Source organism: Siphateles boraxobius, unplaced genomic scaffold (assembly GCF_051911475.1).
Source record: "Siphateles boraxobius isolate OS27281-9 unplaced genomic scaffold, OSU_SipBor_1 106, whole genome shotgun sequence".
NCBI classification, from domain to species: domain Eukaryota; kingdom Metazoa; phylum Chordata; class Actinopteri; order Cypriniformes; family Leuciscidae; genus Siphateles; species Siphateles boraxobius.
In genome coordinates this window covers 1,049,173-1,072,107 of record NW_027508707.1, presented here as the reverse complement: position 1 = coordinate 1,072,107, position 22,935 = coordinate 1,049,173, and the positions used below count along the sequence as shown (strand labels likewise).

Sequence of the window (22,935 nt, the reverse complement as noted above, 5' to 3'; positions counted from 1 at the left end):
ATTTATTGTTTACACTATATATTTTTACATTAAGCACCAACACTTCAAAGAAGTATATTTAAAACTAGATTTCTTAGTGGTTTTGAAAATATTACTATAAATTTCCGCAACAATACTGAAATCATATCATTAACTATGAGCGATTTTGAAGTAAGGGATCGAATATTCAGCAACCCAAGATTTATAATTTGCTCATCTGTATTATATCTGTTTTAATTGTGTTCAATATTTGAATTGAAAGACATAATAAACTAAATAAAGTACAAACAGTATATAGCCTATATGCTAAAATATTTGTTATCTTTGCCTTATTTAGAATTTTAAACCTACTACAATTAAGTGCATTTTTATGATAGCAATAACCGTAAAGGGACTATTGTAATGGAGTAAATCAAATGTAGTCTAATATAGCCAATTACTAAGCTCAGATTCATCTTACCAGTTATAATGTAGTTTGTGCTTTTGTTATTATTTATTTTACATTTTATTTTAACTTCTGCTTTAAAAAGCTTTTTTATTTTTAGATTGTAATGTTCTTCTAATAACCATAAAAATGTACTACAGCTGCCAAATAAAACCAGAGAAAAATGTATTAATAAATCTTTAAAACTATCTAATTAAATATGTGGCACAAAACAATAATACATGTACAAGACCTACAAACGTGTTAAATTATATTGTATAATAACAATTCTTTATGAAAAAAAATTATATAATGTACCTTATTTTATATATATATATATATATATATATATATATATATATAAACGTTAACAAACATTTCATATTAAATATAATTTAACACATTTGTAGGTATATATTGTCTCATTTAATAGGCTACACCATGGTGACACTCTTGTCCCAAATAGTATTGCTTTACCAGATACTCAATATGTCCAACGCTGAGTGATTTTTCCCTGTTGCTCCTACACAAAATGTAACCACTGCTCACATCTGTAAGTAAATGAGTTTTTAATTATTTCCGAAATTCAACTGTGATTAACATTTAGAATAAATAAATAAAAAAAATCATATTTTATTTTACACATGGAGGAATACAGACATTTTCAGCTCTCAGGCGTCTTCAGTGTGTGAATACACGTGATCTTTTCAAACATGTTAATAACATCCGCCGACAAACTATATAAAACCATTACATTTATACAAGACATAAGTTTACACCAAACACATCAATGCAAAGTTTAACATTCCAGCAATCAAAAAATTAAAGGATTAAGTTTTTCATTACTTGCCACAGTCATCTTTGTCTGGCACACTCAGTCGCCTTTGGCTGGCACACTCGGGGACTGAAGATTTTTAGGATTACGTACTTTGTATTATGGCTTTTCTTAAACTGCTTAAGGGTAATATGACCAAAATAGCAGTAATAAAAATCATCAATTAGTAAATAGGCTTGTTAGTACACCAAAATGTTATACATTGTACAAAACCTTACAGATTTATAATCACAGCATAAATGAACAACCCCAACAACTATATACAATTTAATTTAATACAATTACAGTCACATGATCTATATGAAGCAAATCTCAAATGCTTAATATTTTATATCTTCTTCACCCATAAACCATACGCTCTAAAAAAATCATTCTCCCCTAAAGTATAAATTTAGACAAAGCATCAACATCGTAAAACTCTGTAAAGCTCCTTAGAAAAACACTATACAAACAAATTGACACACAAATATTATTATTACAATGCATGTAAATTAGTTTAGAGTTGTTTGGTGTCTTTATTTCCATCCACAGCTCCAGGTAAAGATGCTGCTTTTGCAGTTATCTCCTCATTCGTTCATAAATCGAGGGCCTTAGAAATGGAGAGACAAGAGATAAATCATGAAATATGAACAAGCTGACCAGTAGGATAGGATCAACATTTAGTATGCAATGTTCAAATGAAATTGTATAAATCATAAGAGAAATTTTGTGTTACTGGCTCGTGTCATATTACAGTTCTCATTATTTTATTGGTGCGTTCCAGTGTTAATTTCAGTCTTAACTTACCTGTGCAAAGTCTCCATAGAAAAGCCCTGGTCATTCAGAAGAATCTTCACCTCCTGGTTGCAGCGAGTCAGACGGTCATAATAATCTGTGCATTTTTGAGACGGTTTATTGCAAATGGACCTTCATAATCAGAAAGCACAAAGCACAGCATCAGTACAGAGTCTTTAGCAAACCTGATATTTGCTTTTAATTGAATGTAATCATTGTTTTAACAATTATTTGTGTGAGAAACAGACCAACATTTAAATTATTGAATTGTTAATGAACTAGAAGATCTAGGGTGGATGTAAAGAAAACTTAATTTATGTATAACAAATCTGAAACTTTTGATTTGCTCCTTACAAAAAGGTATTATGTGACTTCAGAAAACATGGAATATGTTGTTCTTTTATGGTGTTTTTGTCTCCTTTTTAAAGCTTGTAAGTTGAATTTACAGATCAGAAATTGCATGCAAAATCTATATAATGATAAACCAATACAAACCCGTTAATAGTCATCACACAACTTGGTCTTGTGTTTGTCCTCTGCAAGATCTTGATTCCATCCTCCTGTAATAAACCAGCTTCTACCCTAGATGTGGAAACACATTATACAGATAAAATGATTAAGATTGATAATGGCATTCTTCACATTTGCTTATTGCACATTAATTTAAACAATTCCATAACAGTTTAAATGGATGAAGGCCATGAACTACAGATGGGCGGATTCATTTGCTTTGTAAGGTTATCTGATATAGCAAGAGCATTGCAAAATTGCTAAACTGCCAACATAAACAAATAGAAATAAAATATTAATAAAATAATAATACATTAATATCAATCAATCAAATTTTATGCTGGTTGCTGGTAATAAAACAGTTTTGGTTCATTTTATTTCTTGTCCAAACAATGGGAGTCAATGGGATCTGAAACTGTGTGTTAAACAAGCATTCTTTAAAATAACTTATTTTGTGTTTCTCAGAGGAAAACAGTTTTGGAACAACATGAATGTGAGTAAATGATGACAGCATTTCCCACTTTAGATGAACTATCCCTTAGAATATTATATACTCAGTTCTTATGAACAGACAAATTCACATAGAAACAGGACAGAGGTGATTTCAGATGTTTCTCACGTGAGTTCGGTTAGACTGGGGCAGATCTGGCTCATCTGGAGGATCCAAACTGACCACATCTCAGTTAGACACTTCACTTTAATTTCCATCTTTTTCAGGTTAGAGAAGGAAGAGAGAAATGACAGTAATGCATCTGAATCCCTTTGGTGAATTATCTGAAAAAGTCTGGTCCAGTCGATGTTGATTATCACTGAGTGTTGAAAGGTGAGACTGAATGATCGCAAATCCGGATGGTGAAGCAGGAGAATCTCTATGCAGATACTATTAAAACAAATAAAATGAATAATAGTTAAGTTGTCATTGTGTCTAAAAGTCAATCATTTCTTTCAATATCTTTTTGTGAAATTTATAAATTTTTTAAAATTATGATTAATTGGTGGTTTGTTGGGCACCAGCCAATATTTGTGTCAAGAATGGAACAGGAGTCAGACATGTGGTAAGTGAAATAGTGTTTATTTACAGGGTTGCGGATCCAGACAAAGATATGGTGAGTATTCAAACAGTTGATAATCAGATGGGAACTTAGCGGAAGGATAATCAGAGTCTGTTACAGATGCTGATGGAGAATCACTTGGAATGGACTGAAGAGGGTACACGAAGTAAGGGGTGATGGGGGTCGTCGAATGGATCTCAGGTAAGTAGCAGGTAAGTAGCATGAGTGAGTCTGTGTGTCAGAGACGAGACCAGACAATGAGTGTGTGAAGTCGAATATAAAGGGAGGTGGAATGATGAGGTGCAGGTGATGATGATTAGAATTCGGGAGACAATGAACGAGTGGGAGGAGTGAGTGAACGAGTGGGAGGAGTGAGTGAACGAGAGGGAGGAGTGAGTGAAGCTGGTGGAATCCTGACAATTTGCATCATTAGCAATAGTCAAAAAAGATAAAAAAGTGTGTACCTTATTTTTTTAACTGTTTTGGGTGACCAATTTAGTTGCATTATTACTATTAGAATTATAATCTATTACAATTACAATCTATTAGATTGCGGTGACCAAGTATGCCAGATAAACGGGAGAACAAGATGATGATATAATTGGTTATCCAAATTCTATTAATCATACAATTATTTCTGGTTATCATGAGAGAAAAACTATTTGATGAAAAGAAAAAAGTCACTTGTCCTTCACCTGAACGGCTCTTTGATGATTGACAGATCAAGGAAGTGAGGATTATGGATATACTTTATTTGGCAGGTGCTTACACTAACAACACTAACACTGCAAAACAAAGCACAGAAAAAATATACATGAACCTTAAAGTTAAACAAAAGCACATTAAAGGATGATAGCATGTGTGCATAAAACACGTCAAATGTATAAAATATATTTTAAAACATTACCGCTGTGAGCTCAGGGTGTGTCCTCTCGTGAGAGTGTTGATCAGTTCAACGAAATCAGAGTCTGATGGATCTTCTATAATCAATCTTTAAAATCAAATCCAGAACATCACTGTACAGACTAATTAAGTTTAACTTGCAATAGCTAATAAGAGATTAGATATGAATTACATCCACCAAATGCATTTACCTTGCTTCTTTAAACTTGTGAAGTACAGGCAAAATCATAGACAAATCTTCCGATGTTAAATACAAATGAGAAATTTCTTCAATGCTCTGACAGCACTGAGAGCAGTACAGCAGGGCACAGACGTCGGTTCTTCTGAGGGATTGCCCATCTAGTTTAATCTTTTTCCAGGATCCCATTGCTTCTTTCACAAAGTCTCCTTCATGAAGTTCATAGAGACAGTGAAGAACAAAAAATACTGCTGTCGAAGACAAGGAACAGCCTTTAATCTTTTCCAAAATCCATTCTTTCAGATGATCCTGTGTTTTTGGACGAATTAACAGACCATGTTCTATAAGTGTGGATCTCACTTTCTCATTCAACAAGCCAAATGCAAATTGCACCACAGCTGCAAAACGTGGTTTTGAGGAACTATCCATTATAAGTTTCCTCAGGGACTCTTCTTCATCCAGAAGGACATAGTACAGAGCAGTGAAGAACTCCTGAAAGCTGAGATGCATGAAACTGAACATCGTCTCCTGGTGGATTCGTCTCTTAAACAGGAACTTGCACAAGAATGGATTTCCAGCAGGGTCTGAAATGGTTTCATTCACACTTTTCTCATCCAGCAGGACTTGCTGTTCCTGCATCCCTCTCTCTGCCAGCTGACCCAGACTCCTCAGCAGGGTCGGGACGGACTGACTCAAATCCTGGCAGTGATGCTTCAGAAGAGTGCACACAAAGTCCACGTAGATGGAGGTGGTGGTTTCCAGTCCGCTGGTCTTATGTGCACCATATTTGAATCGCTCCTGGATAGTTGTGCAAATGATCCAGCAGACGACAGGGATTGAGCAGGCAGTGATGAGGGATTCATTTGCCTTCACATATGTATAAGCCTTCTTGTGAAGTTCCTCATTTTGAAAATAATACTTCCGGAAGTACTCCTCCACCCCCTTTTCTGAAAATCCCACAATCTCAGAGAAACGCTGAGGTCCTTTGAGCAGATTACTGAGTGTGTCCGTAGCTGTAGATCTGGAGGAGACCAGCAGGAAAGACTCTGGCAGGATTCGACCCCTCAGCAGGGCACAAAGAGTGTCCACAGGTCGGGCTTTCTGAAGCAGATCAGTGTGTGCTGACGTGTCATTAATGTCCTGTGGGAGTTTCAGCTCATCAAATCCATCAATGACCACAAGCACCTTCTCTGGCGACTGCTGTAAAATCTGTGAGATCTCATCTGATGTTAAACTACAACTGCAGCTCAAGATCTCCACCAAACTCTTCTCGCCTGGAATGCGATTTATTTCTTTACACTTTAAGTGGAACACAATATCAAACCGCCCTTTGTAGAGGTCACCAGATGCCCAGTCCATCATGATCTTCTGCACAGTGAAAGATTTCCCGTTTCCAGAATTTCCCTGCAGTATCACAGAACTGGGACTGATCCCGCTGTCATCTGGGTCGAACAGAGAGCTGAGCTGGACAGAGTCTCCACTGCTCCTGGAGCTGAGGACCTGCTGGAAGCTCTCTCCACTGGAGCGGATCTCTTCTTCTCGCTCTATTCGATCTCTATGTTTCTGAAGGATCAGAGGTTGTGTGAAGCGCTCAGACAGCAGCATATGTTCACCAGGCAGTGAGTTATACTCAGTCACATACTGATACTCGCTGCAGATCCGCTTCATATATTTGTCAATCACTGGGCTGATTTCTGTAGAAACGGTCAATGTTCAAAGAGTTACATTGAGATGGATGGAGTGCAATATTTAAAACATATTATTATAAAATTCATCAGTCACCTGAGAAATGTGTTTTTTTAAAGCGTTTGTGGTGTCCTGTGGAGCCTGTAGAACATTAGACACACTTGATTAACACATTAATTGATTTATTAATTTATATATTGATTAAGGCATTTCACATATATTTTCAAACATTTTACATCAATCTATCAAAAAAAGAAGCAATTTTCTACTTCCAGTTTGAAAAGCAAAGACTCTCAGACTCCCAGCTGATCCACATCTACCTATAGGAATATGATGCGCATCACTGTTTTCATATATAAGCTCCAGTATTATCAGCAGCTGTCGCGTTTCTCAGGAGCGAGTTACCCTCCTCCCTCCCCAGCTCCACCTCTCAGGATTTGGCATTCTGATTCCCCTTTGAGTCAGACTAAGTTCTCAAATTATGTTGTACATTAAAATATTGACATTAATGATATCTGCAATACATTCATATTGGTTCTGTTCTGTTTACCCTAAAGGGTGTTATTGCTGCTCTCCTGCTCTTATCCATGCTAGGCTGCCCAGAACAGAACCAGACCACCAATCCCAAATACATGCTAATTGTCAATCGTTTTTGACGATAGTGGTCCTGACAGAAATAAGTTAACAAGATGGAAAGTTAAGACAAAATATTTAAGGTTTCTACAAGAGCTTCTGCAATTTGTGCAATGCCTGTTAAAGTACATATTTTAATAGTACATATCTCAGTACCTACTGTAGGTCTAGACACATGTGGTATAATAGCCAGAATTACTTACTTAAGTCTCTAAACAGAGGTGGCTCGTGGATTTCCAGTCTAGAATAAAAGGCAGACTTAACCTTGTCTCCTCCAGAGTGCAACACTTTATAAAACTCTCTCATTTTCTCCTGGTTAGTAACTGCTGCTTCAATCTTACAGTACGCCTCATATTCCAGCATGCCACGGGACTGCAACTCATCTGCTATCGGCATCACCGTATTTACTCTCTGGACAAGTTTCGGCCAGTGTGCGTCCACAAACCGAGCACCTGGTAGAGAGATAATAACATGATAACTGCTCACAAGGAAGAACGTGATTTCAAAAGATTGAAGAACGGCATATTCTATAGTGTAGCAAGTACTTATTTGGGCCACTTCAATAATTTCATAATCAGTGTAACGCAGATTTTTTTTTCATATGACTATCTCTGCTTTTACTGTGGTAACTACTTACGCTCTGAGTCTTGGTCCATGGTGTCTCATAAGTGTCTATGACGTGTTGTAGAGAGCTGTCTTAAGTTGTCCTCTAGGAGATGAAACATAATGCACATAGTGTGAGATGGTTGAAGAGAGCTTTTGTGTCTCATGGTTAAAGATTACACTATTGGTATGCAGTAAATTAAGTGGCATGTACAAACATTAATCTAACATGCACAACCCAAATTTGGCCATTACTGAATATACAGTCACAAAACAAAATGGTAGAGACATAGGAGGTTGATTAATTTTCTCTGATAAATAAATGTATCAGTCAACTTCTGCTTTTGACTCAGTATTGTCAAATTTCATATTGTATAGTTCTGTCATGACATGGCATGATAATGGATATATGTAGAGATATAGTGCAGGCTCCAGTCCCTGACCAGAACCCAGCGGTTAAAACACTGACAAAAATAAACCTAAGTCTGACCCAAATATTGAATATCACAATTCACTCTAAAAAATAATTCAGTAGCTTAGTAAATATCACAGTAATAGTTAACTTAATAAAATCTCTGAACATCATTTACTTGATAGTTTGAGTTGAACATACAAAAATAATTAACTAAATCCAACAGTTAATTTTGTCTAAAATTTTCAGTTATATTTAAGTTTTTTCCACTAAAAGAATTTAATATTTGACCAATTATTTATTTAAAATATACTTAATCTATTTGTGAAATTTCCATCAAAATATTTTGAGAATGGATAATTAAACTGATCTGTTTCAAAAACCACAAATATTACTTTATTCAAATCAATATTATTCATATTTAACACATACATAAGAAATTGAGTAAGTTTACTCAATTAAAACAATGCGCCCCTCCCCCACCCCCTGATGTGACGACGACTCAACGGTTGAGTGAGCGCGCGCTGTTTGAATTCTCTCCTCCGGTCTCCAGAACAGTTTTCTCTTCTCGGAGTCGCAAAATTGGTGTATTTCCTCTGTGAAATTCAGGTTTGTGAATGTTTTATTTTATCTCTAAAATCACTACTGTGCTTTAAATCATTTTATTTAAACCAAAAGAACATACATATGTGACTCACCTAAGTTAAACGAGTGTCGCGACTGTCTTTTCACATTATTGTAACGCCTATAACAAGACTATATTCCTAAAGATAATGAATATAACTAATTTGGATGATAAAATGTTCTCAGAACTGTACAATGTTTGTTTATTAGCAGGTTTTGGAGTCGCATCGCAGCATCTTTCGGCTCTGAGTGAAATGCAGGACGGCGGTCTAAAGTTAGAAGTTTCCCAGCAGAGTCCATCTCCGGCATGAGAACCAGCGCTGATCACTGGATATTGGATAACAGACCGGTTGATTAAACTTGAATTACTTGAATGTTTAAATGTTTAATTTTTACGTTACTTCTAAAATGTTTGTTACATGAGTTTATATGTAGGCAATATTGTTTATGCTAAAACCGTATAAAATTCGCTGTATTGCTGTACTCATCATCGACAATAAAGGCCAATGTCATGTACCGGTGGTTATATGGAATATTTTTTACAAAGGTTTAAAGGAAATGAAAAAGTTAATATTACCCATAAATAAAAACAGTTGATATTAGCCTACTCATATATTGTTTTTTTAAATGTTGTTCCCCAATTACCGTAATTCTACTTAATTTTATTTGTTAATGTACCAAATGCAGTTACTCAGATCTACTTATTTTTTTTACTTACATTTACTCAGTTCATACAGTGTATGCAATTTATTTCACTGCTTTCAAATTAAATCAATATTTTTAAGTGCAAAAATGTTTCACCAAAAAAATTTAGTAAACCATGGTTAAACTTTTTAGAGTGTTGTTACCATCTATTTGCATTAGTTTATATCCAGCTGGTCACTTTTATGCATTCATTATGCAGTGAAGTTGCATATTTAAAGCTAGAGACGCAAGATAACAAACTGATATGTTTATACAGCCGACAGAAACATACAAACAAATCAGAAAAGCATTCGATTTCAGTTCTTTTTCCATCATCACTTTAATACATTTTGTTATTTTGATTAGATAATCATCAAGTGTTATAAAATAGTAACATACTATTTATGTCATTTCAATGCTCTGGCATTGTAGATATTTAAAGTTGGCCATCTTTAAGCATAACTGTTTGGATTTATATGAAATGATAACAATTACAATAAAATCCCATATTACAATAATTAACCATAGTTAATACACTATGAACTAACATGAACGATCATGGTACAATTGTATTGCTCAAATATTAATACATGCTGTAAAAATGTATATTGCATAGTGCACATAGTTCATGTAAGCTAGCTAATAAATCCTTGTTAACAAATTGGACTTGCAAAGTGTTATAGCTAAATAAACACACATTTGACATAATATTTTAATGTTTCGATTATTTTGCCATTAGATGGCAAATGCTTTGAAGAAAGTACCAGTGTGGGAGTATTTTACGGAAGTATTGCCAGGGAAAGCACAGTGTAATATCTGTGACAAAATAATCAGCATGTGAGAATCAACATCTACAGGTAAAAATACTACGAACATGTGGAGTCATGTGAAGCACATACATCCAGAAGTCCATGAAGAGGCTCGAGGAAAAAGGGGAGAAAGATCCTTCTCAGCCATCAGTGTCTCAACTGTTTGAAAGCAAGACAGGGTGGAAGGATACAGATCCAAGGTCTATCAAAATTGATGTCGCCATCACTGAAATGATTGCCGCTGACAACCAACCATTTTCAGTGGTTACAGACCTTGGATTTAAAGGTCCCCTGACATGAAATTTTCACTTTCTGAGGTTTTTTAACATTAATATTAGTTCCCCTAGCCTGTATTTGGTCACCTCGTGTCTAGAATTTACAATCGGTGTAAACCGAGCTTTGGCTATTTTTCTCTTCTCTGCAGCTCAGACGCGCTGATCTTGAATCTCCCCATTATGACGTCATAATGTGGAAAGGTTACCTCCCCTTTCTCTGCTTTGCCCGCCCGGAGAATTTGGCTCGCCCATGAGAAAACGAGCTAGGAACAGGAAGTACGAACGCGCCGGCGCGATTTTAGTTTTTCCTAGAGAAATAGCTTTGAGATTTGAGTTTTTCCTCGAGAGATATCATGGCTTGCAAACGAGCAAAGCATGGCAGTTGATCAGTGTTCGGATGTACAAATGAACACAAAAGTATTTTTTAGTTCCTTCATCCGAGCCTCTGAAGAAACAAAGGGGTTAATTTTATTTTCTCTGGAAATGCGCCGACACAACTTCCCAAAGTTTTGTATGGTCCAAACATTTCACAGACGGCTGTTTCCTCAACTCGATGAACGTCTGAAAATAAATCGATCGAGCTACCAAGCAAAATTTCTGATGTGTAGCCTAATTGTTCAAGTCTCAGACAGGTAAGTTAATCTTTCTCTCAAAATCGTTCAATACTGTTTATGCATCAGTAAGTCAAGCCAGTGACTAAAATATCAACTTCACATCGTTTCTTTTAGTAGGATGAAAATAATCTTATTTAAATTCTGAACAAATTATACAGAAAGCGATCAAAGAACAATCTTTCCACACAGCGCGAGTTTATCTGGACAACTCGTTATGAACTCAATGACGAACGTTACACTGCACAACGAAGCTCTTACTGTTTGTACATCATCGTGTTTGCATTGGTGAAAGCATTACAGAGAGTGCAGAAACTGCGTTGCAAAGATAAGATCTTCATTCTAGCGATCAATAGACTGTCATCTGCTTGCTCAATGCTCATCACGGTAACATTTTATGTGATGGGAATAGATCTAAATACTTTAAAAACTTCTCACGATTCGTTAATCTCGATAGCTGTAATAGTAAAAACGTATAATAGCTGTAGTAAAAGTATTCGAGAAAGTTTCGCATGTAATAGCTATTTCATATGCAAGCATGTCAGCCAATCACAGCAGTGGCTGGCTACACTGAATCCCACAGCAGACGCCCCTTCAAACAGAGTGTTCAAATCAGAGGCTAAAATCAGGCTAGGAAAATTGCCTTTTATTTCTAAATTATGACTATTTTTGATCTAAAAAACATACTAACATTATAAGGGCAACCCAGGAAACATTATAAAATAATAAAATAACCCCATGTCAGGGGACCTTGAAGAGGTTCATGTCCTTTATGGAACCGGATTAAAAATGAGAAGTTCTACAGAACAAAGATGCTTGAAGAAACATATTCCAGAGTTTTGACAAAAGTGAAAAGTGTAGTGACGATGTCATGAATTATGTGGCTGTTGTTCCTTTTTTTGGCCATGTGTGGTCCTCAGTGTTCTTTTTTTGTTGTTGTTGTTTTATGCCTGCCACATGTTCTCATTATTGATTTATTAGTTTCACCTGAACCTTGTTAAGCTGCCTATTTAAACCCCCTTTTTTCTTGAGTTCTTTGCTCAAAACCATCAGCATGGCCAGCTATCATGAGATACCTTAAAGAAACAGACTTATTTGATCGAATTTAAGAATAACTAAGAATATATGTATAGATTTTTTTTTGTTTGTTTTTTGAGTAGAAATCCGCATTGAAGCTCCACACCCCAAACAGTTGGTGGCGGTAATGCACTAAATTGGTATGCCAACCGCCAATAAAAGAAGAAGAAGAGTTCTTTGCTCAGTCTTGAGTTGACACTGGTGCAGTCTTGTTTGACTATACCTGTCTGTGAGTTATTATTCAGAGTATTTTTGTTTGTTACCGACCTGTACATGCCTGTTTTTTGGATTATGAGTTTTGAGTTTCTGACTGAGATAGTGGGCTCTGACCTTTGCCTGGCTTATTACTTTTTGTGTTTGCCATTCCTTGTTGGATACTTTTGCCCTGCTTTTCAAGTAAAGCCCTTGAACTGAGTTATTGTCTCTGCCTCTGCATTTTGAGTCGAATACACCACATTGTGGCACCAAGGTAGTGCTTTGCCCTGGTACACAGGTGACCCGGGTTAGATTCCCAGTCGGACGTAACAGACGAAGGACAAGGCCCCATTCATGGCCTTCACAACTGACTGTTGGTCTGGAACTACAGGGTCCCTGATGAGCCGAACTGGGCATTTAATTTCTGAGGACTGGTCTAGAAAGCAAGTGGTGATAAATGTCAAGCCCATGACTGGATCACACACAGCCAGTTATATTCAAGAAACCTTCCTGAACATGTTAGAATATTTGGATATTGTAACACACCGTGTTGTTCTTGTCCTAAGATCAAACATGGTAAAATGAATGAACCTGGCTGAACTTCCTGATTTAAGCTGCACTGCTCACACCCTTCAGCTCATTATCAATGATGGACTATCTTGTCAGAGAGCTGTCCTCAACATTATTGCCATATTAAAAAGCAGTGCAACTCACTTTGGCCACTCTGTATTGGCCAAACAGAGGCTAAGAACCATTCAGGAGGAGCTGGGTGTCCCAAAGCACAACATCATCCAGGCCGTCCAGACTCGATGTAACTCAACACTTCATATGCTCCAAAAAGAATGTATGAACAGAGACGGGCACTGAATGTGTACGCTAGTGAACATGGGCATATCAGTGGCTTATCTGCCACACAGTGGGACATTGTCAGTAACCTTATTGACACACTGGTTCCCATAGAAGAAGTCACAATGGAGATGAGCAACTCTGAGTCTTCAGCAAGATGCATTATCCCCAGTGTGTCTGTTCTGATGTGGCGCTCAGATGACGCTAGAAAACCACACAGTGATCGTGACCGTGTTCTCAATTTTGTGTCAACCGAATAAAAAATCTTGTGTTTATCTGAAGAAAATAAGTCAAGGGGACAGCATGAGGGCGAGTAAATGATGGAAAATGTGTCCTTTCCGACCCTGATGTGTGAACTGAAAGTAAATGTGGCTTGAAAAAACCCAACAACATTCAATATCTTCATATGAACTGGCAAGCAGTCTGGCTGGATCTGAAGCCGCTGGTCTCATTCTTCACGACACACACATCTAACGCCGGCTCTAATGATGAGCTGGGGTCTCCTTTATAAACCTGGCCACAAAGGTTGTGATCTATTAAAAACAAATTTGACGGGACTGTAATACTTGTAATAATCAAATACAGCATTGTCTGACCACTAATAAGACTATACAGTTCACCATTGCAGACTACACTGTGACAGATAAAAAATAAACCTGAAAACAAGATACAAACTCAGCTCACACACACAACCATGCCATAGAAACTCACACAGGAAAATGTGGCCGTCACAGGAAGAAAGATCTACACTGTGACACAACAAACATGTGTTGTAGCTGCACAAATACACACAAATACAAGAAAACACACATACAATAACTGCTCTTCTTATTAGGAGAATGCAAGAATATGGATTACTCTTTTTTTAAATTTGTAGTATTTCCATTTTTCTTTAGGTGAAACTTCCTTTTTTACACTGTATTCTGTCTATTCTATCTGTATGTAAATCAGCTGTAAATGCTGTGAGGAAATATAAATCTATAGTGTGAGTATTTGTCATGCTAATAAAGCACAAATCTTAAACAATCGAGGTGAGAGTTTGATTATTCCCTCAGCTCTTCCTGATGTACGGTGTACATTTTAGGACATCCTCAGACCTCAGACATATGAAAACAAGGCATCATGCCTCAGACTAAAAGGCTTCAGTCATTGACAAAACGGCATCGCGCCTCAGACTGAAAAGCTTCAGGTCTCAGGAAAAAGAATGTCAGGTGTCAGGTCTCATACAATTAGGCATCAGAAGAAACAGCCTAAGACAAAAAGGCATCAGACTAAAAGGCATCGGACGAAACGGCATCAGACAAAACAGCCTCAGACAAAAAGGCATCGGACGAAAAGACATCAGACTAAAAGGCATCAGACAAAACAGCCTCAGACTAAACGGCATCAGACTAAAAGGCATCGGGCAAAACGGACTCAGGTGGAGTTTAGAGGTTCGCATTGCCCCGCCCCATGTGACGTCACGTCGTTATTTTTCGACATAATATCTGTTATTTCGATATAATATCTCGTTATTTCGACATAATAACTTGCTATTTATAATGGTTTTCTATGGGAGGAAAATGCTAAACGTTCAATCAAATGCGTTGCGTTCATATTCTGGGCCCATCTGATTTTTTGTAGTATAGCCTTTATTATGATATTAGTATCAACTAAAATCAAATATGATTTTAGTTTCAACAAAATAATAATTTTAGTATCAACTATCAACTATAGAGTCAACTTCCCACGACTTACCCTATAACATTTACATTTAGTCACTTAGCAGACGCCTTTGTCCAAAGCGACTTACAAATGAGGACTAAAGCAAGCGAGTCATCGTGGAGAGGCAAAAACAACACAAGTACTCAAAATACAAAGTTCAGGCATTGCTCAGAGTAGCAGAAGCCAGACAAGGGAGGATTAAAAGGAAACAATTTATTTTTTATTTTTTTATGAGGTTAAGTGCTCACAGAAGAGATGAGTTTTCAGCTGTCTTTTGAATGTTGTCAGGGATTCTGCATTCCGGATAAAGGTGGGGATAAAATAAATATAAATAATAGTTCAAAGTAATATGCCTTTACTGAACCAGTCAGTTTAGAATCACTCGTAACTCAGGATGGGAAATGAGAGCGGATGTTGTTCGTTAACAAGAAATTATTAAAGTTATGGCATGAAACGGAAGTTGTTATTGTGATGTTTGTGGAAGTGAAACGGCTTCTCAGATGAGAAAAAATTGTGGTGCGGGACTTGATTTTGTTGATTTTAGGTGTGGTCGTAACGTTATCATGACATTTTCATTCAATACTTTATGTAGCTACTACTTAATACAGCGTCTGTTTGTACAAGAATAAAGTGATAAACACAACATAAGCCTATAGTATTTGAATACCAATGTATGGGTCTATGTTTTTAACCAGTTTTATTTTGCTAAAGATGACACAATATAACATTGCGATTCGTGACTACATGCCTGAAATTAGTTTTTACTGTTATAAAAATACAGATTTGTTAGATTCGCAGCGCTGAATTAAAGGGACACCAGGCAGGAATCCCATTTTTGTCAAACAGCGACCCCTAGAGTCGCTGTGGAGTACTTGTATTTAACGTTACTGTCGTAAATAGGCTACCACTGACATGGCGTGTTACATAGTATACAATAGTACATTGTGTTTAATTTGTCGTTTAATGGGATCTAATATATGTTGTTAGTGGTGAGAATTTTGACGTGATTAAATACATAGATCTGACAATGTACTTTAATGGTCCAGAGGCAGAACTTTTGCCAAGTGTGTCAGAGGTTCTGGGTTCTAATCCGTACTAGTAGTATAGTTTATTTTCCTCATCAAAACCGATTGTTTATTAGTGGTTGTATTTCAAGCAGGGACACGTTTTTTGTGCATTAGGTTTTGTGATTTCACCGTAACAAATATAGAGTCTCTCCGCAACGGATTGAGGCGCGCGTTTGTGTGAAGACTGTGCACGTCACAACAGAACACTGTATCCGCGCCACTGATCGCAGCGGCAACAAGCACTTTGTCTTTGGTCACTTGATTTCAAAAACAACACATTTCAGATCGCCTCTTATTTAACAAACGAACGAAATGAATGCTCTACTAGAGTTACCTGGAGATGTTTTATTTGTTTGTATTGGTACATCCGTGCCACGAGATGTTTCAATGGGGACATATAACACCCGCAAATTACGCCTATGCTCGTGTCTGACTCCTCGCTCGGTCAGTCTGCCGTTTCCTCTTTCTCTGTTCCTCCGACAATGCTTTCTGCATCTTATATGCCGGCTCAGCCATGACGATAGTGTGACAAACTCCATCCCTCTCTACCTTCCTGGATGGGGGCGTGTATGTGTGCAGTGCCGTAAAGGAATATGTTACATCGCGAGAGCTGATATCACGCGATACTTCCTGACGCTGAAGCCGGCGGCCCGCCGCACCAAAGTTGCAAGTGAGATTTTTCCGCTCACAGGCACCAGGGGGGGGGCGAGACGGCCACCATTCAACCCGAAAGAAGTCATATAACCATTTCAATAACTCTGAAGCTGTTCAGTTAAGCTAAAAAAACTGCATAGAATCCCTTTAAGTCGAACATGCCTATTGTCCTATTTGTTGCTGATCTCACGTGACGTCACGTGAGTGACAGGTTGCTCTCACATCAAGAAACAAGAATTGAGATTTCATGGTGACTTTCAGTAAATAAATCAATCACTCATAACACACACAAAAACATACCTGTCAAGTTTTGGATTTGAAAATAAGGGAAATTTTCCGGCGCCCACCGCGAGCAGTCCCACCACCCCAACCAAGCTCCAGTAACGTTATCCCTTACATTTTCAGACAAGTGTTATAGCTTAAATGAAAACACAAAAGGGTATATATGAAGAGCATTTATTTTAAAGGCTTATTTGCATATTTTCTGTTCATTTAACATTGCTTGTCTCTACATTTACATTTTATTTTCATTCCACACATTCTTTTAATTTCATATTGCTTTTCTTTTACAGTTTTTCTTTACATGTCACATAACTTTTCTTTACTCTTTTAGTGAGTTATTGTTCAAATTTGTTGCAGACTTTGCATTCTGTAACCTGTTAGGCTGCAACCCCACTTTTGAAAAATCCTCAGAAATGGCGTACACAAACTGCAACAGATAGCCTACAGTTCATAAACACTTTGCACTAAAATAAGTATGATCTCATTTGAAAGCTGACACCTGGCAGTTTATTTTAAATGTTGAATTAATTATTGTCATAATGAAAAAATACTTATTAATAGCTACAAAGTTTTGTAAAGTTATTAGAAATTTATTTTGTATGAAACATCTTCAAAGTTGCTGAGAATACAATAGTGGTCAAATACTGAAACTTGAGTGTTATATCTTTTTAATGATGTATAGTTTGTCAAGGTAATAACATTAAATCTGATAGTAACTTTGAACTATTTAAACAAACAAAAAACGCTTCAGTGTGTCGGCGCACTGGCCACGGTTAACAGGTTTTAAGATGCTAAAGTCGCAGTTACAAAACGCGTGACTGTCCCCTACCCTGCTCCTCTTCAGAAAAGTAAATTCGCTGTCCCATTGATCGCGGTATTTACATGAGGGTTTTGGTTTTGTGGCAGGAGTGCCTTCCGTCTCTGTCGTAGCGTCCACCATCTGTCTCCGAATTTTTTTTTATTCTTTTTTTCCCCTGCGTTGTCACTCATCATCTGACCTCACTCACACACTAACCTCGCGACAACAGTACCTGTAGTGGGCTACTGGAGGTGGCAGTTATCGCGTGGCTAGTGACAGAGCTCAGATTGCGAATGTTTTTTTTTAATCCTCCCGGGCCATTATTATTTTTTAATAGCGCAGGTTAAAATACGGGAGATTTACGGGAAAATACTAATACGGGAGGACGGCGGGAAAGAAGGGTTAAATACGGGACTTTCCCGGCCAAAACGGGATACTTGACAGGTATGCAAAAAATTGCCGCTTACTGGCACATATCGTTTCTACTCATGAATCAATCTTTTTGATGAATAGATTAAACAGAATCTATATCCAATACTCAGTAGCAAAAAATAGTAACAATAATAAAACACATTATGCGGCGCGTCTAATCGCGGTTTTGAAAAACAATAACAATATCGATCGTGTAAGTGAGAAACTCATCTCGTGACTGCGAGGCTTCATTTCAGAAAAGTGATCAATAAGTTACGGTCCAGTCTTGTTCTTACCTTCAGTGAAGTCGGCATAGTATTCACGGTGAAGATATCAAGGCTTTGTCACGAATATTTATTTGTAACATTCATTTATACACTAGAGATCGAAAGTAGCCTAGTTTGTGGACACGTCTCTCCTGAACTCTTCTGAACTTCCGTCCTTTTTATAAGACAGCCCAGAATGCTAGTTTCGTTATGTAATTTCGTTAGTTTTGTTTTCGATATTCCTCCTCACACATGTAGAGACAAACGGCGAAGGATCATCTCTCCAAAAGTATCGCTGTAAAACGTGAAAGGCTGATAATATTCAACAAGTTTTTTCTACCGCATTTATATGGAGGTAGTTTTGTTTCTTTATTATTCAATCAAAAAAAATATTTTCAATTAAAAAAACCTTCACTTCAATAAAAGAAAAACTTTTCAATCAAAGAAAAAAAGTATTTGAATCCAAAAGTATATTTGAGACTCAAAAAAATTAATTTGAACACTGCTTTTCTTTGATTGAAAATATTTTCTTTGATAGAAGTCAGTTTTGTATGGAAGCCCGTTTCCGCCATAGTTGAGAAAAAAAAAGATTATCTAAGTCATAATAATGAGAAAGTTTCTCATAATTATGACTTAGTATCTCATTATATTGAGAAAGTTTCTCATAATTATGACTTAGTATCTCATTATATTGAGAAAGTTTCTCATTATTATGACTTAGTATCTCATTATATTGAGAAAGTTTCTCATTATTATGACTTAGTATCTCATTATATTGAGAAAGTTTCTCATTATTATGACTTAGTATCTCATTATATTGAGAAAGTTTCTCATTATTATGACTTAGTATCTCATTATATTGAGAAAGTTTCTCATTATTATGACTTAGTATCTCATTATATTGAGAAAGTTTCTCATAATAATGAGAAATTTTCTCATAATAATGACTTAACGTCTCATAATAATGAGAAACTTTCTCATAATAATGACTTAACATTTCATAATAATGAGAAACTTTCTCGTAACTATGACTTAGCATCTCGTAATAATGAGAAACTTTCTCGTAATAATGACTTAACTTAACTCATCTCACAATAATGATAAACTAATTGTGATGCATTGTGCGCTTATGGACGCATATGTCTGCATGGCGCCGGTTATGGATGCTGGTTCTTTTGGGCTTCTGCGTGATGGATTTTAAACAAATAGAGCAGTATTTCAGACGAGGACTAACAAATCGTGAAATACTAACTCTACTGCAAGAAGTACATGGAGTCAAATTTAGCAATCGCACCCTTGAGCGACTTTTGAGTAAACACCAGCTTTGGAGGAGGAAGAACAAGACTGATGAAGCTGATGTGGCAGCTTTCATTCAGCAACAACTACAAACATCAGGACAGTCGCATGGTTACAGGTGGATGCATCAGAAATGCTGGCTCAATGGAATTATCACTGACAGAGAGACAGTGCGGGTGATTTTGCGGTTGCTAGATGGGGAGGGAGTTGACCTGAGGTCTAGGAATCGACTTCGTCGGCGAGTGTATTTTAGCCGTGGACCTAATTATGTGTGGCATATCGATGGATACGATAAAATAAAACCATACGGAATTGGTATAAGTGGGTGCATAGACGGTTTTTCAAGAAAAATGATGTGGCTTGAAGCTTACAGAACAAACAATGATCCTCGGGTTATTGCTGGGTACTTTATGACAGCTGTCATAGAGGCGGAAGGCTGCCCTAATATGGTGAGATTGGATCTCGGCACAGAGAACGTCAATGTTGCAGAGATGCAGAAATTTCTGCATCACGGAACGCATCCCGACTCTGCTTGCGTCAGTTTTGGGCCAAGCACCAGCAATCAACGGATTGAGAGATGGTGGCTTACACTTAGAAGTCAGTGCATCCAGTTTTGGATGAACCTGTTTGACAATCTAAAAGAGGATGGACATTATGCTGACACTTTCCTGGACAAATGTTTGATCCAATTCTGTTTTCAAAACTTAATACAGGTAAGTCACACGTTTTCTTTTGTTAATTTGTTTTTAACCCAAAATGAACATTCTGTCATCATTTATTCACCCTCATGTTGTTCCAAACCTGTAGGCCTAAATATGTTTCTTTCTTTTGTTGAACATAAAGGAAGATGTTCTGAAGGATGTTTTGTCCCCTTTGACTTCCAAATAGTATAAAATATACTATGGAAGTCAGTGGGGACCCAAAACTGTTTGGTTATCTACATTCTTCAGAATATCTTTCTTTATGTTCAAAAAAAGAAAGAAACTCATATTTAGGCATACAGGTTTGGAACAACATGAGGGTGAGTAAATTATGACAAAATGTTCATTTTGGGTGAACTATCCCTTTAAGTCTATTAAATATTATGTTTAAACATGTTGACAATAACTTTGTATCTCTAAAGTATGATTCTAAAGTAGTTATGAAATGCAATCTGGTAGTTACATGGCACAACACATTAAACTGCAAGACTCCACAGAAATTTTGGTTCAATGACTCACTCATTAAAGCAGTGGCTTGCTGCCATCTATGCTATCAGTTTTAATTGTGTATTTAAATGTATAATTTCATATCTCTATAGACTATTAAACATTTTTACAATTAAAACATCTCATAATGTCATTTCTGCAATTGCTGTGTAAATGCATTGTCACTTCTGAGATGTATTTTGTTGATACTGATTTCATTTGAATGGTAAAAACATAGTGTCTTTCTATTTTTTGTATTATTAAATATAAGAATTTGACATGAAAGATGATGGATACATTTCATATGGCTTGAAAAAAATTGTCCCTATAAAGGTAAAAAAAAAATGGTCTTGGATATCAATTTAAGGGGACATTGACCCACAGCCCCCTAAGACCTGCCCTGCAGGTAAAGCAATCTATATGTAATCAAGTAACTGTAACAACACTGCTCAAAATAAAGTAACTGCTAATCTTTTGTAAGGGTGCTTTGGTATCCTTCCTGACTAAATGATGAACCCATCATGTAAATTAACCCTTTAATTCATTTTATTATTCAGGAGGAACTGGATCAAGTGACATCATCTTGGAACAATCATAGAATACGACCCATACATAACTCTCGATCTCCAAATGGTCGCCCAGCCATTATGCATGCGGTACCCCAGTTATATGGAGCAAGAGATTACTTACACCCTGTAGGACCACAAGAAGTTGAAGTGTGTCTGGAGAAATGCGTATTCAAAGACTACCCATGTGACAAAGACGTGTTTGATGCCTGTGTTCACCTCATTACAGAACACAATCTGGATATGTCAAAAGATGTCTATTCAACTGTGGATTTTTACATCAAACTCAGGGAGTTGATAAATAATGAACTAAGTGCCACAGACTAAAATTATTTGTGAAGCATAAAAAAAACAAATGTTATTCTCTGCTTAATAGATAAAATGTCGGGCAGCAATATCTTGATATGATCACACAATGCATCTCATTTGACTTGTACACTGTATTTCACTTTACTGGTGTAAACCTTAACACCTATTATTGTAATGCTGTGGAGCATTTAACTGAAATGAAAAGGCAGGCCTACTATGTTCAAAATATAAAAATAAAATAAAAAAAGCTGCATGGTTTTTGTGCTGCATAAATGCAAAGCAAGCAGGCAATTCTTTAAACAAAAACAAAAAATTGTTAAGTTTATGGTACAGTATTCATGAAACAGCATTGGGTGTACTGTTGTTGGAAAACAGCACAACATATCTTTGCATTGCAACATATCCTTAAGACATTACATACTGAAAGGAAAGCAATGCTTACTGTAGTAACAAACAAATGTTCAACTAACAGTAATGCTATAAACACAGCAACACTAAAACAGGTTTGGATGTAATGCAAGTTATGCAACTGGGTAAAAAAAAAAAACATCCATATCTTTGCACTGGAATTGTGCAATATTTGTATATCTGTAAGACATCATATAAGTAAAGGAAATGCTCATCAGTGAGCAGCAACAGCAAACAGTCTTACAATTGACAATAACATTGCCACTTTATAATAGTTTTAAAAATCTTTAAAACTTTTTCAAATTAACAGTACAGCTGTACATTCACACAATTCAGAAACAACAGTTTAAAACAAACAATACACAAGGCAAGACAACTTTTATGGTGGTGCATAATGTGACTTCACACAGAGTACAGTTTTACATTTAGAAGCAGTACTCTTTTCTCACTTCATTAGTTAGATAAAGTCCATCACCCACACATTGCATTCTAAGACTTTGTTCATTTCGGATCTGAAATCAGGATAACTGTCATAGAAAACTGACAGCTCCAAGACACAACCACAAGTGTGTGCAACTGGGCGTCGTTGGAAGCCTTGAACCTGTGTAAAGTCAACGACGATAGTTTTCCCCAAAAAAAGATCCGAACCAGTGCAGAATCTAAGAAACCGAGACAGACCTTGTGTGCCAGATTCCCTAAGGTAAGCGGTTAAAAACCTTTGAATCTCCCTCTGCTGGGTATTCATGTTCTCTGGGAAAGAAAGAGCCCTCAGAACCTTTCTCACAGTTGGCTGCAAGTTTTCATACACAGAGGAAATGTCATCAAGATGACTGATGGCAGTGGAAAGCATGTTTGCCCACTGCTCAATGACAAAGG

The 22,935-nt window shown here is 36.7% G+C and overlaps 1 protein-coding gene across 3 annotated transcripts; it reads right to left on the bottom strand.

The window, feature by feature from the left end:
• Positions 1 to 955: 955 nt before the first annotated feature.
• LOC143755575 (NACHT, LRR and PYD domains-containing protein 1 homolog) lies at positions 956 to 18,465 on the bottom strand. 3 transcript variants are annotated; one of them, XM_077247123.1, is made up of 12 exons: positions 18,324 to 18,451; positions 7,612 to 7,683; positions 7,316 to 7,426; positions 7,178 to 7,215; positions 6,438 to 6,482; positions 4,669 to 6,349; positions 4,482 to 4,565; positions 4,270 to 4,359; positions 3,142 to 3,402; positions 2,508 to 2,594; positions 2,025 to 2,144; positions 956 to 1,827 (listed from the first exon to the last, which is right to left on the bottom strand). In XM_077247123.1, exons 6-12 carry the CDS (start codon positions 6,321 to 6,323, stop codon positions 1,797 to 1,799), a joined length of 2,328 nt encoding a protein of 775 aa, XP_077103238.1. In that variant the 5' UTR covers positions 6,324 to 6,349; positions 6,438 to 6,482; positions 7,178 to 7,215; positions 7,316 to 7,426; positions 7,612 to 7,683; positions 18,324 to 18,451; the 3' UTR covers positions 956 to 1,796. The 3 variants fall into 3 exon arrangements, with proteins under 3 accessions (XP_077103238.1, XP_077103237.1, XP_077103239.1); XM_077247122.1 differs by having other exon boundaries at positions 7,178 to 7,426; positions 18,324 to 18,465; XM_077247124.1 differs by lacking the exons at positions 3,142 to 3,402; positions 4,270 to 4,359; positions 6,438 to 6,482 and having other exon boundaries at positions 7,178 to 7,426.
• Between the last annotated feature and the right edge of the window lie 4,470 nt (positions 18,466 to 22,935).

What these genes read in the sequence shown, in the direction of transcription:
- LOC143755575 (XM_077247122.1), bottom strand. An exon ending in CACAAGTTTAAAGAAGCAAG is followed by an intron (nt 4,566 to 4,668) that starts GTAAATGCATTT and finishes TTGATTTTAAAG; the next exon opens with ATTGATTATAGAAGATCCAT. An exon ending in CACACCCTGAGCTCACAGCG is followed by an intron (nt 4,360 to 4,481) that starts GTAATGTTTTAA and finishes TTTGTTTTGCAG; the next exon opens with TGTTAGTGTTGTTAGTGTAA.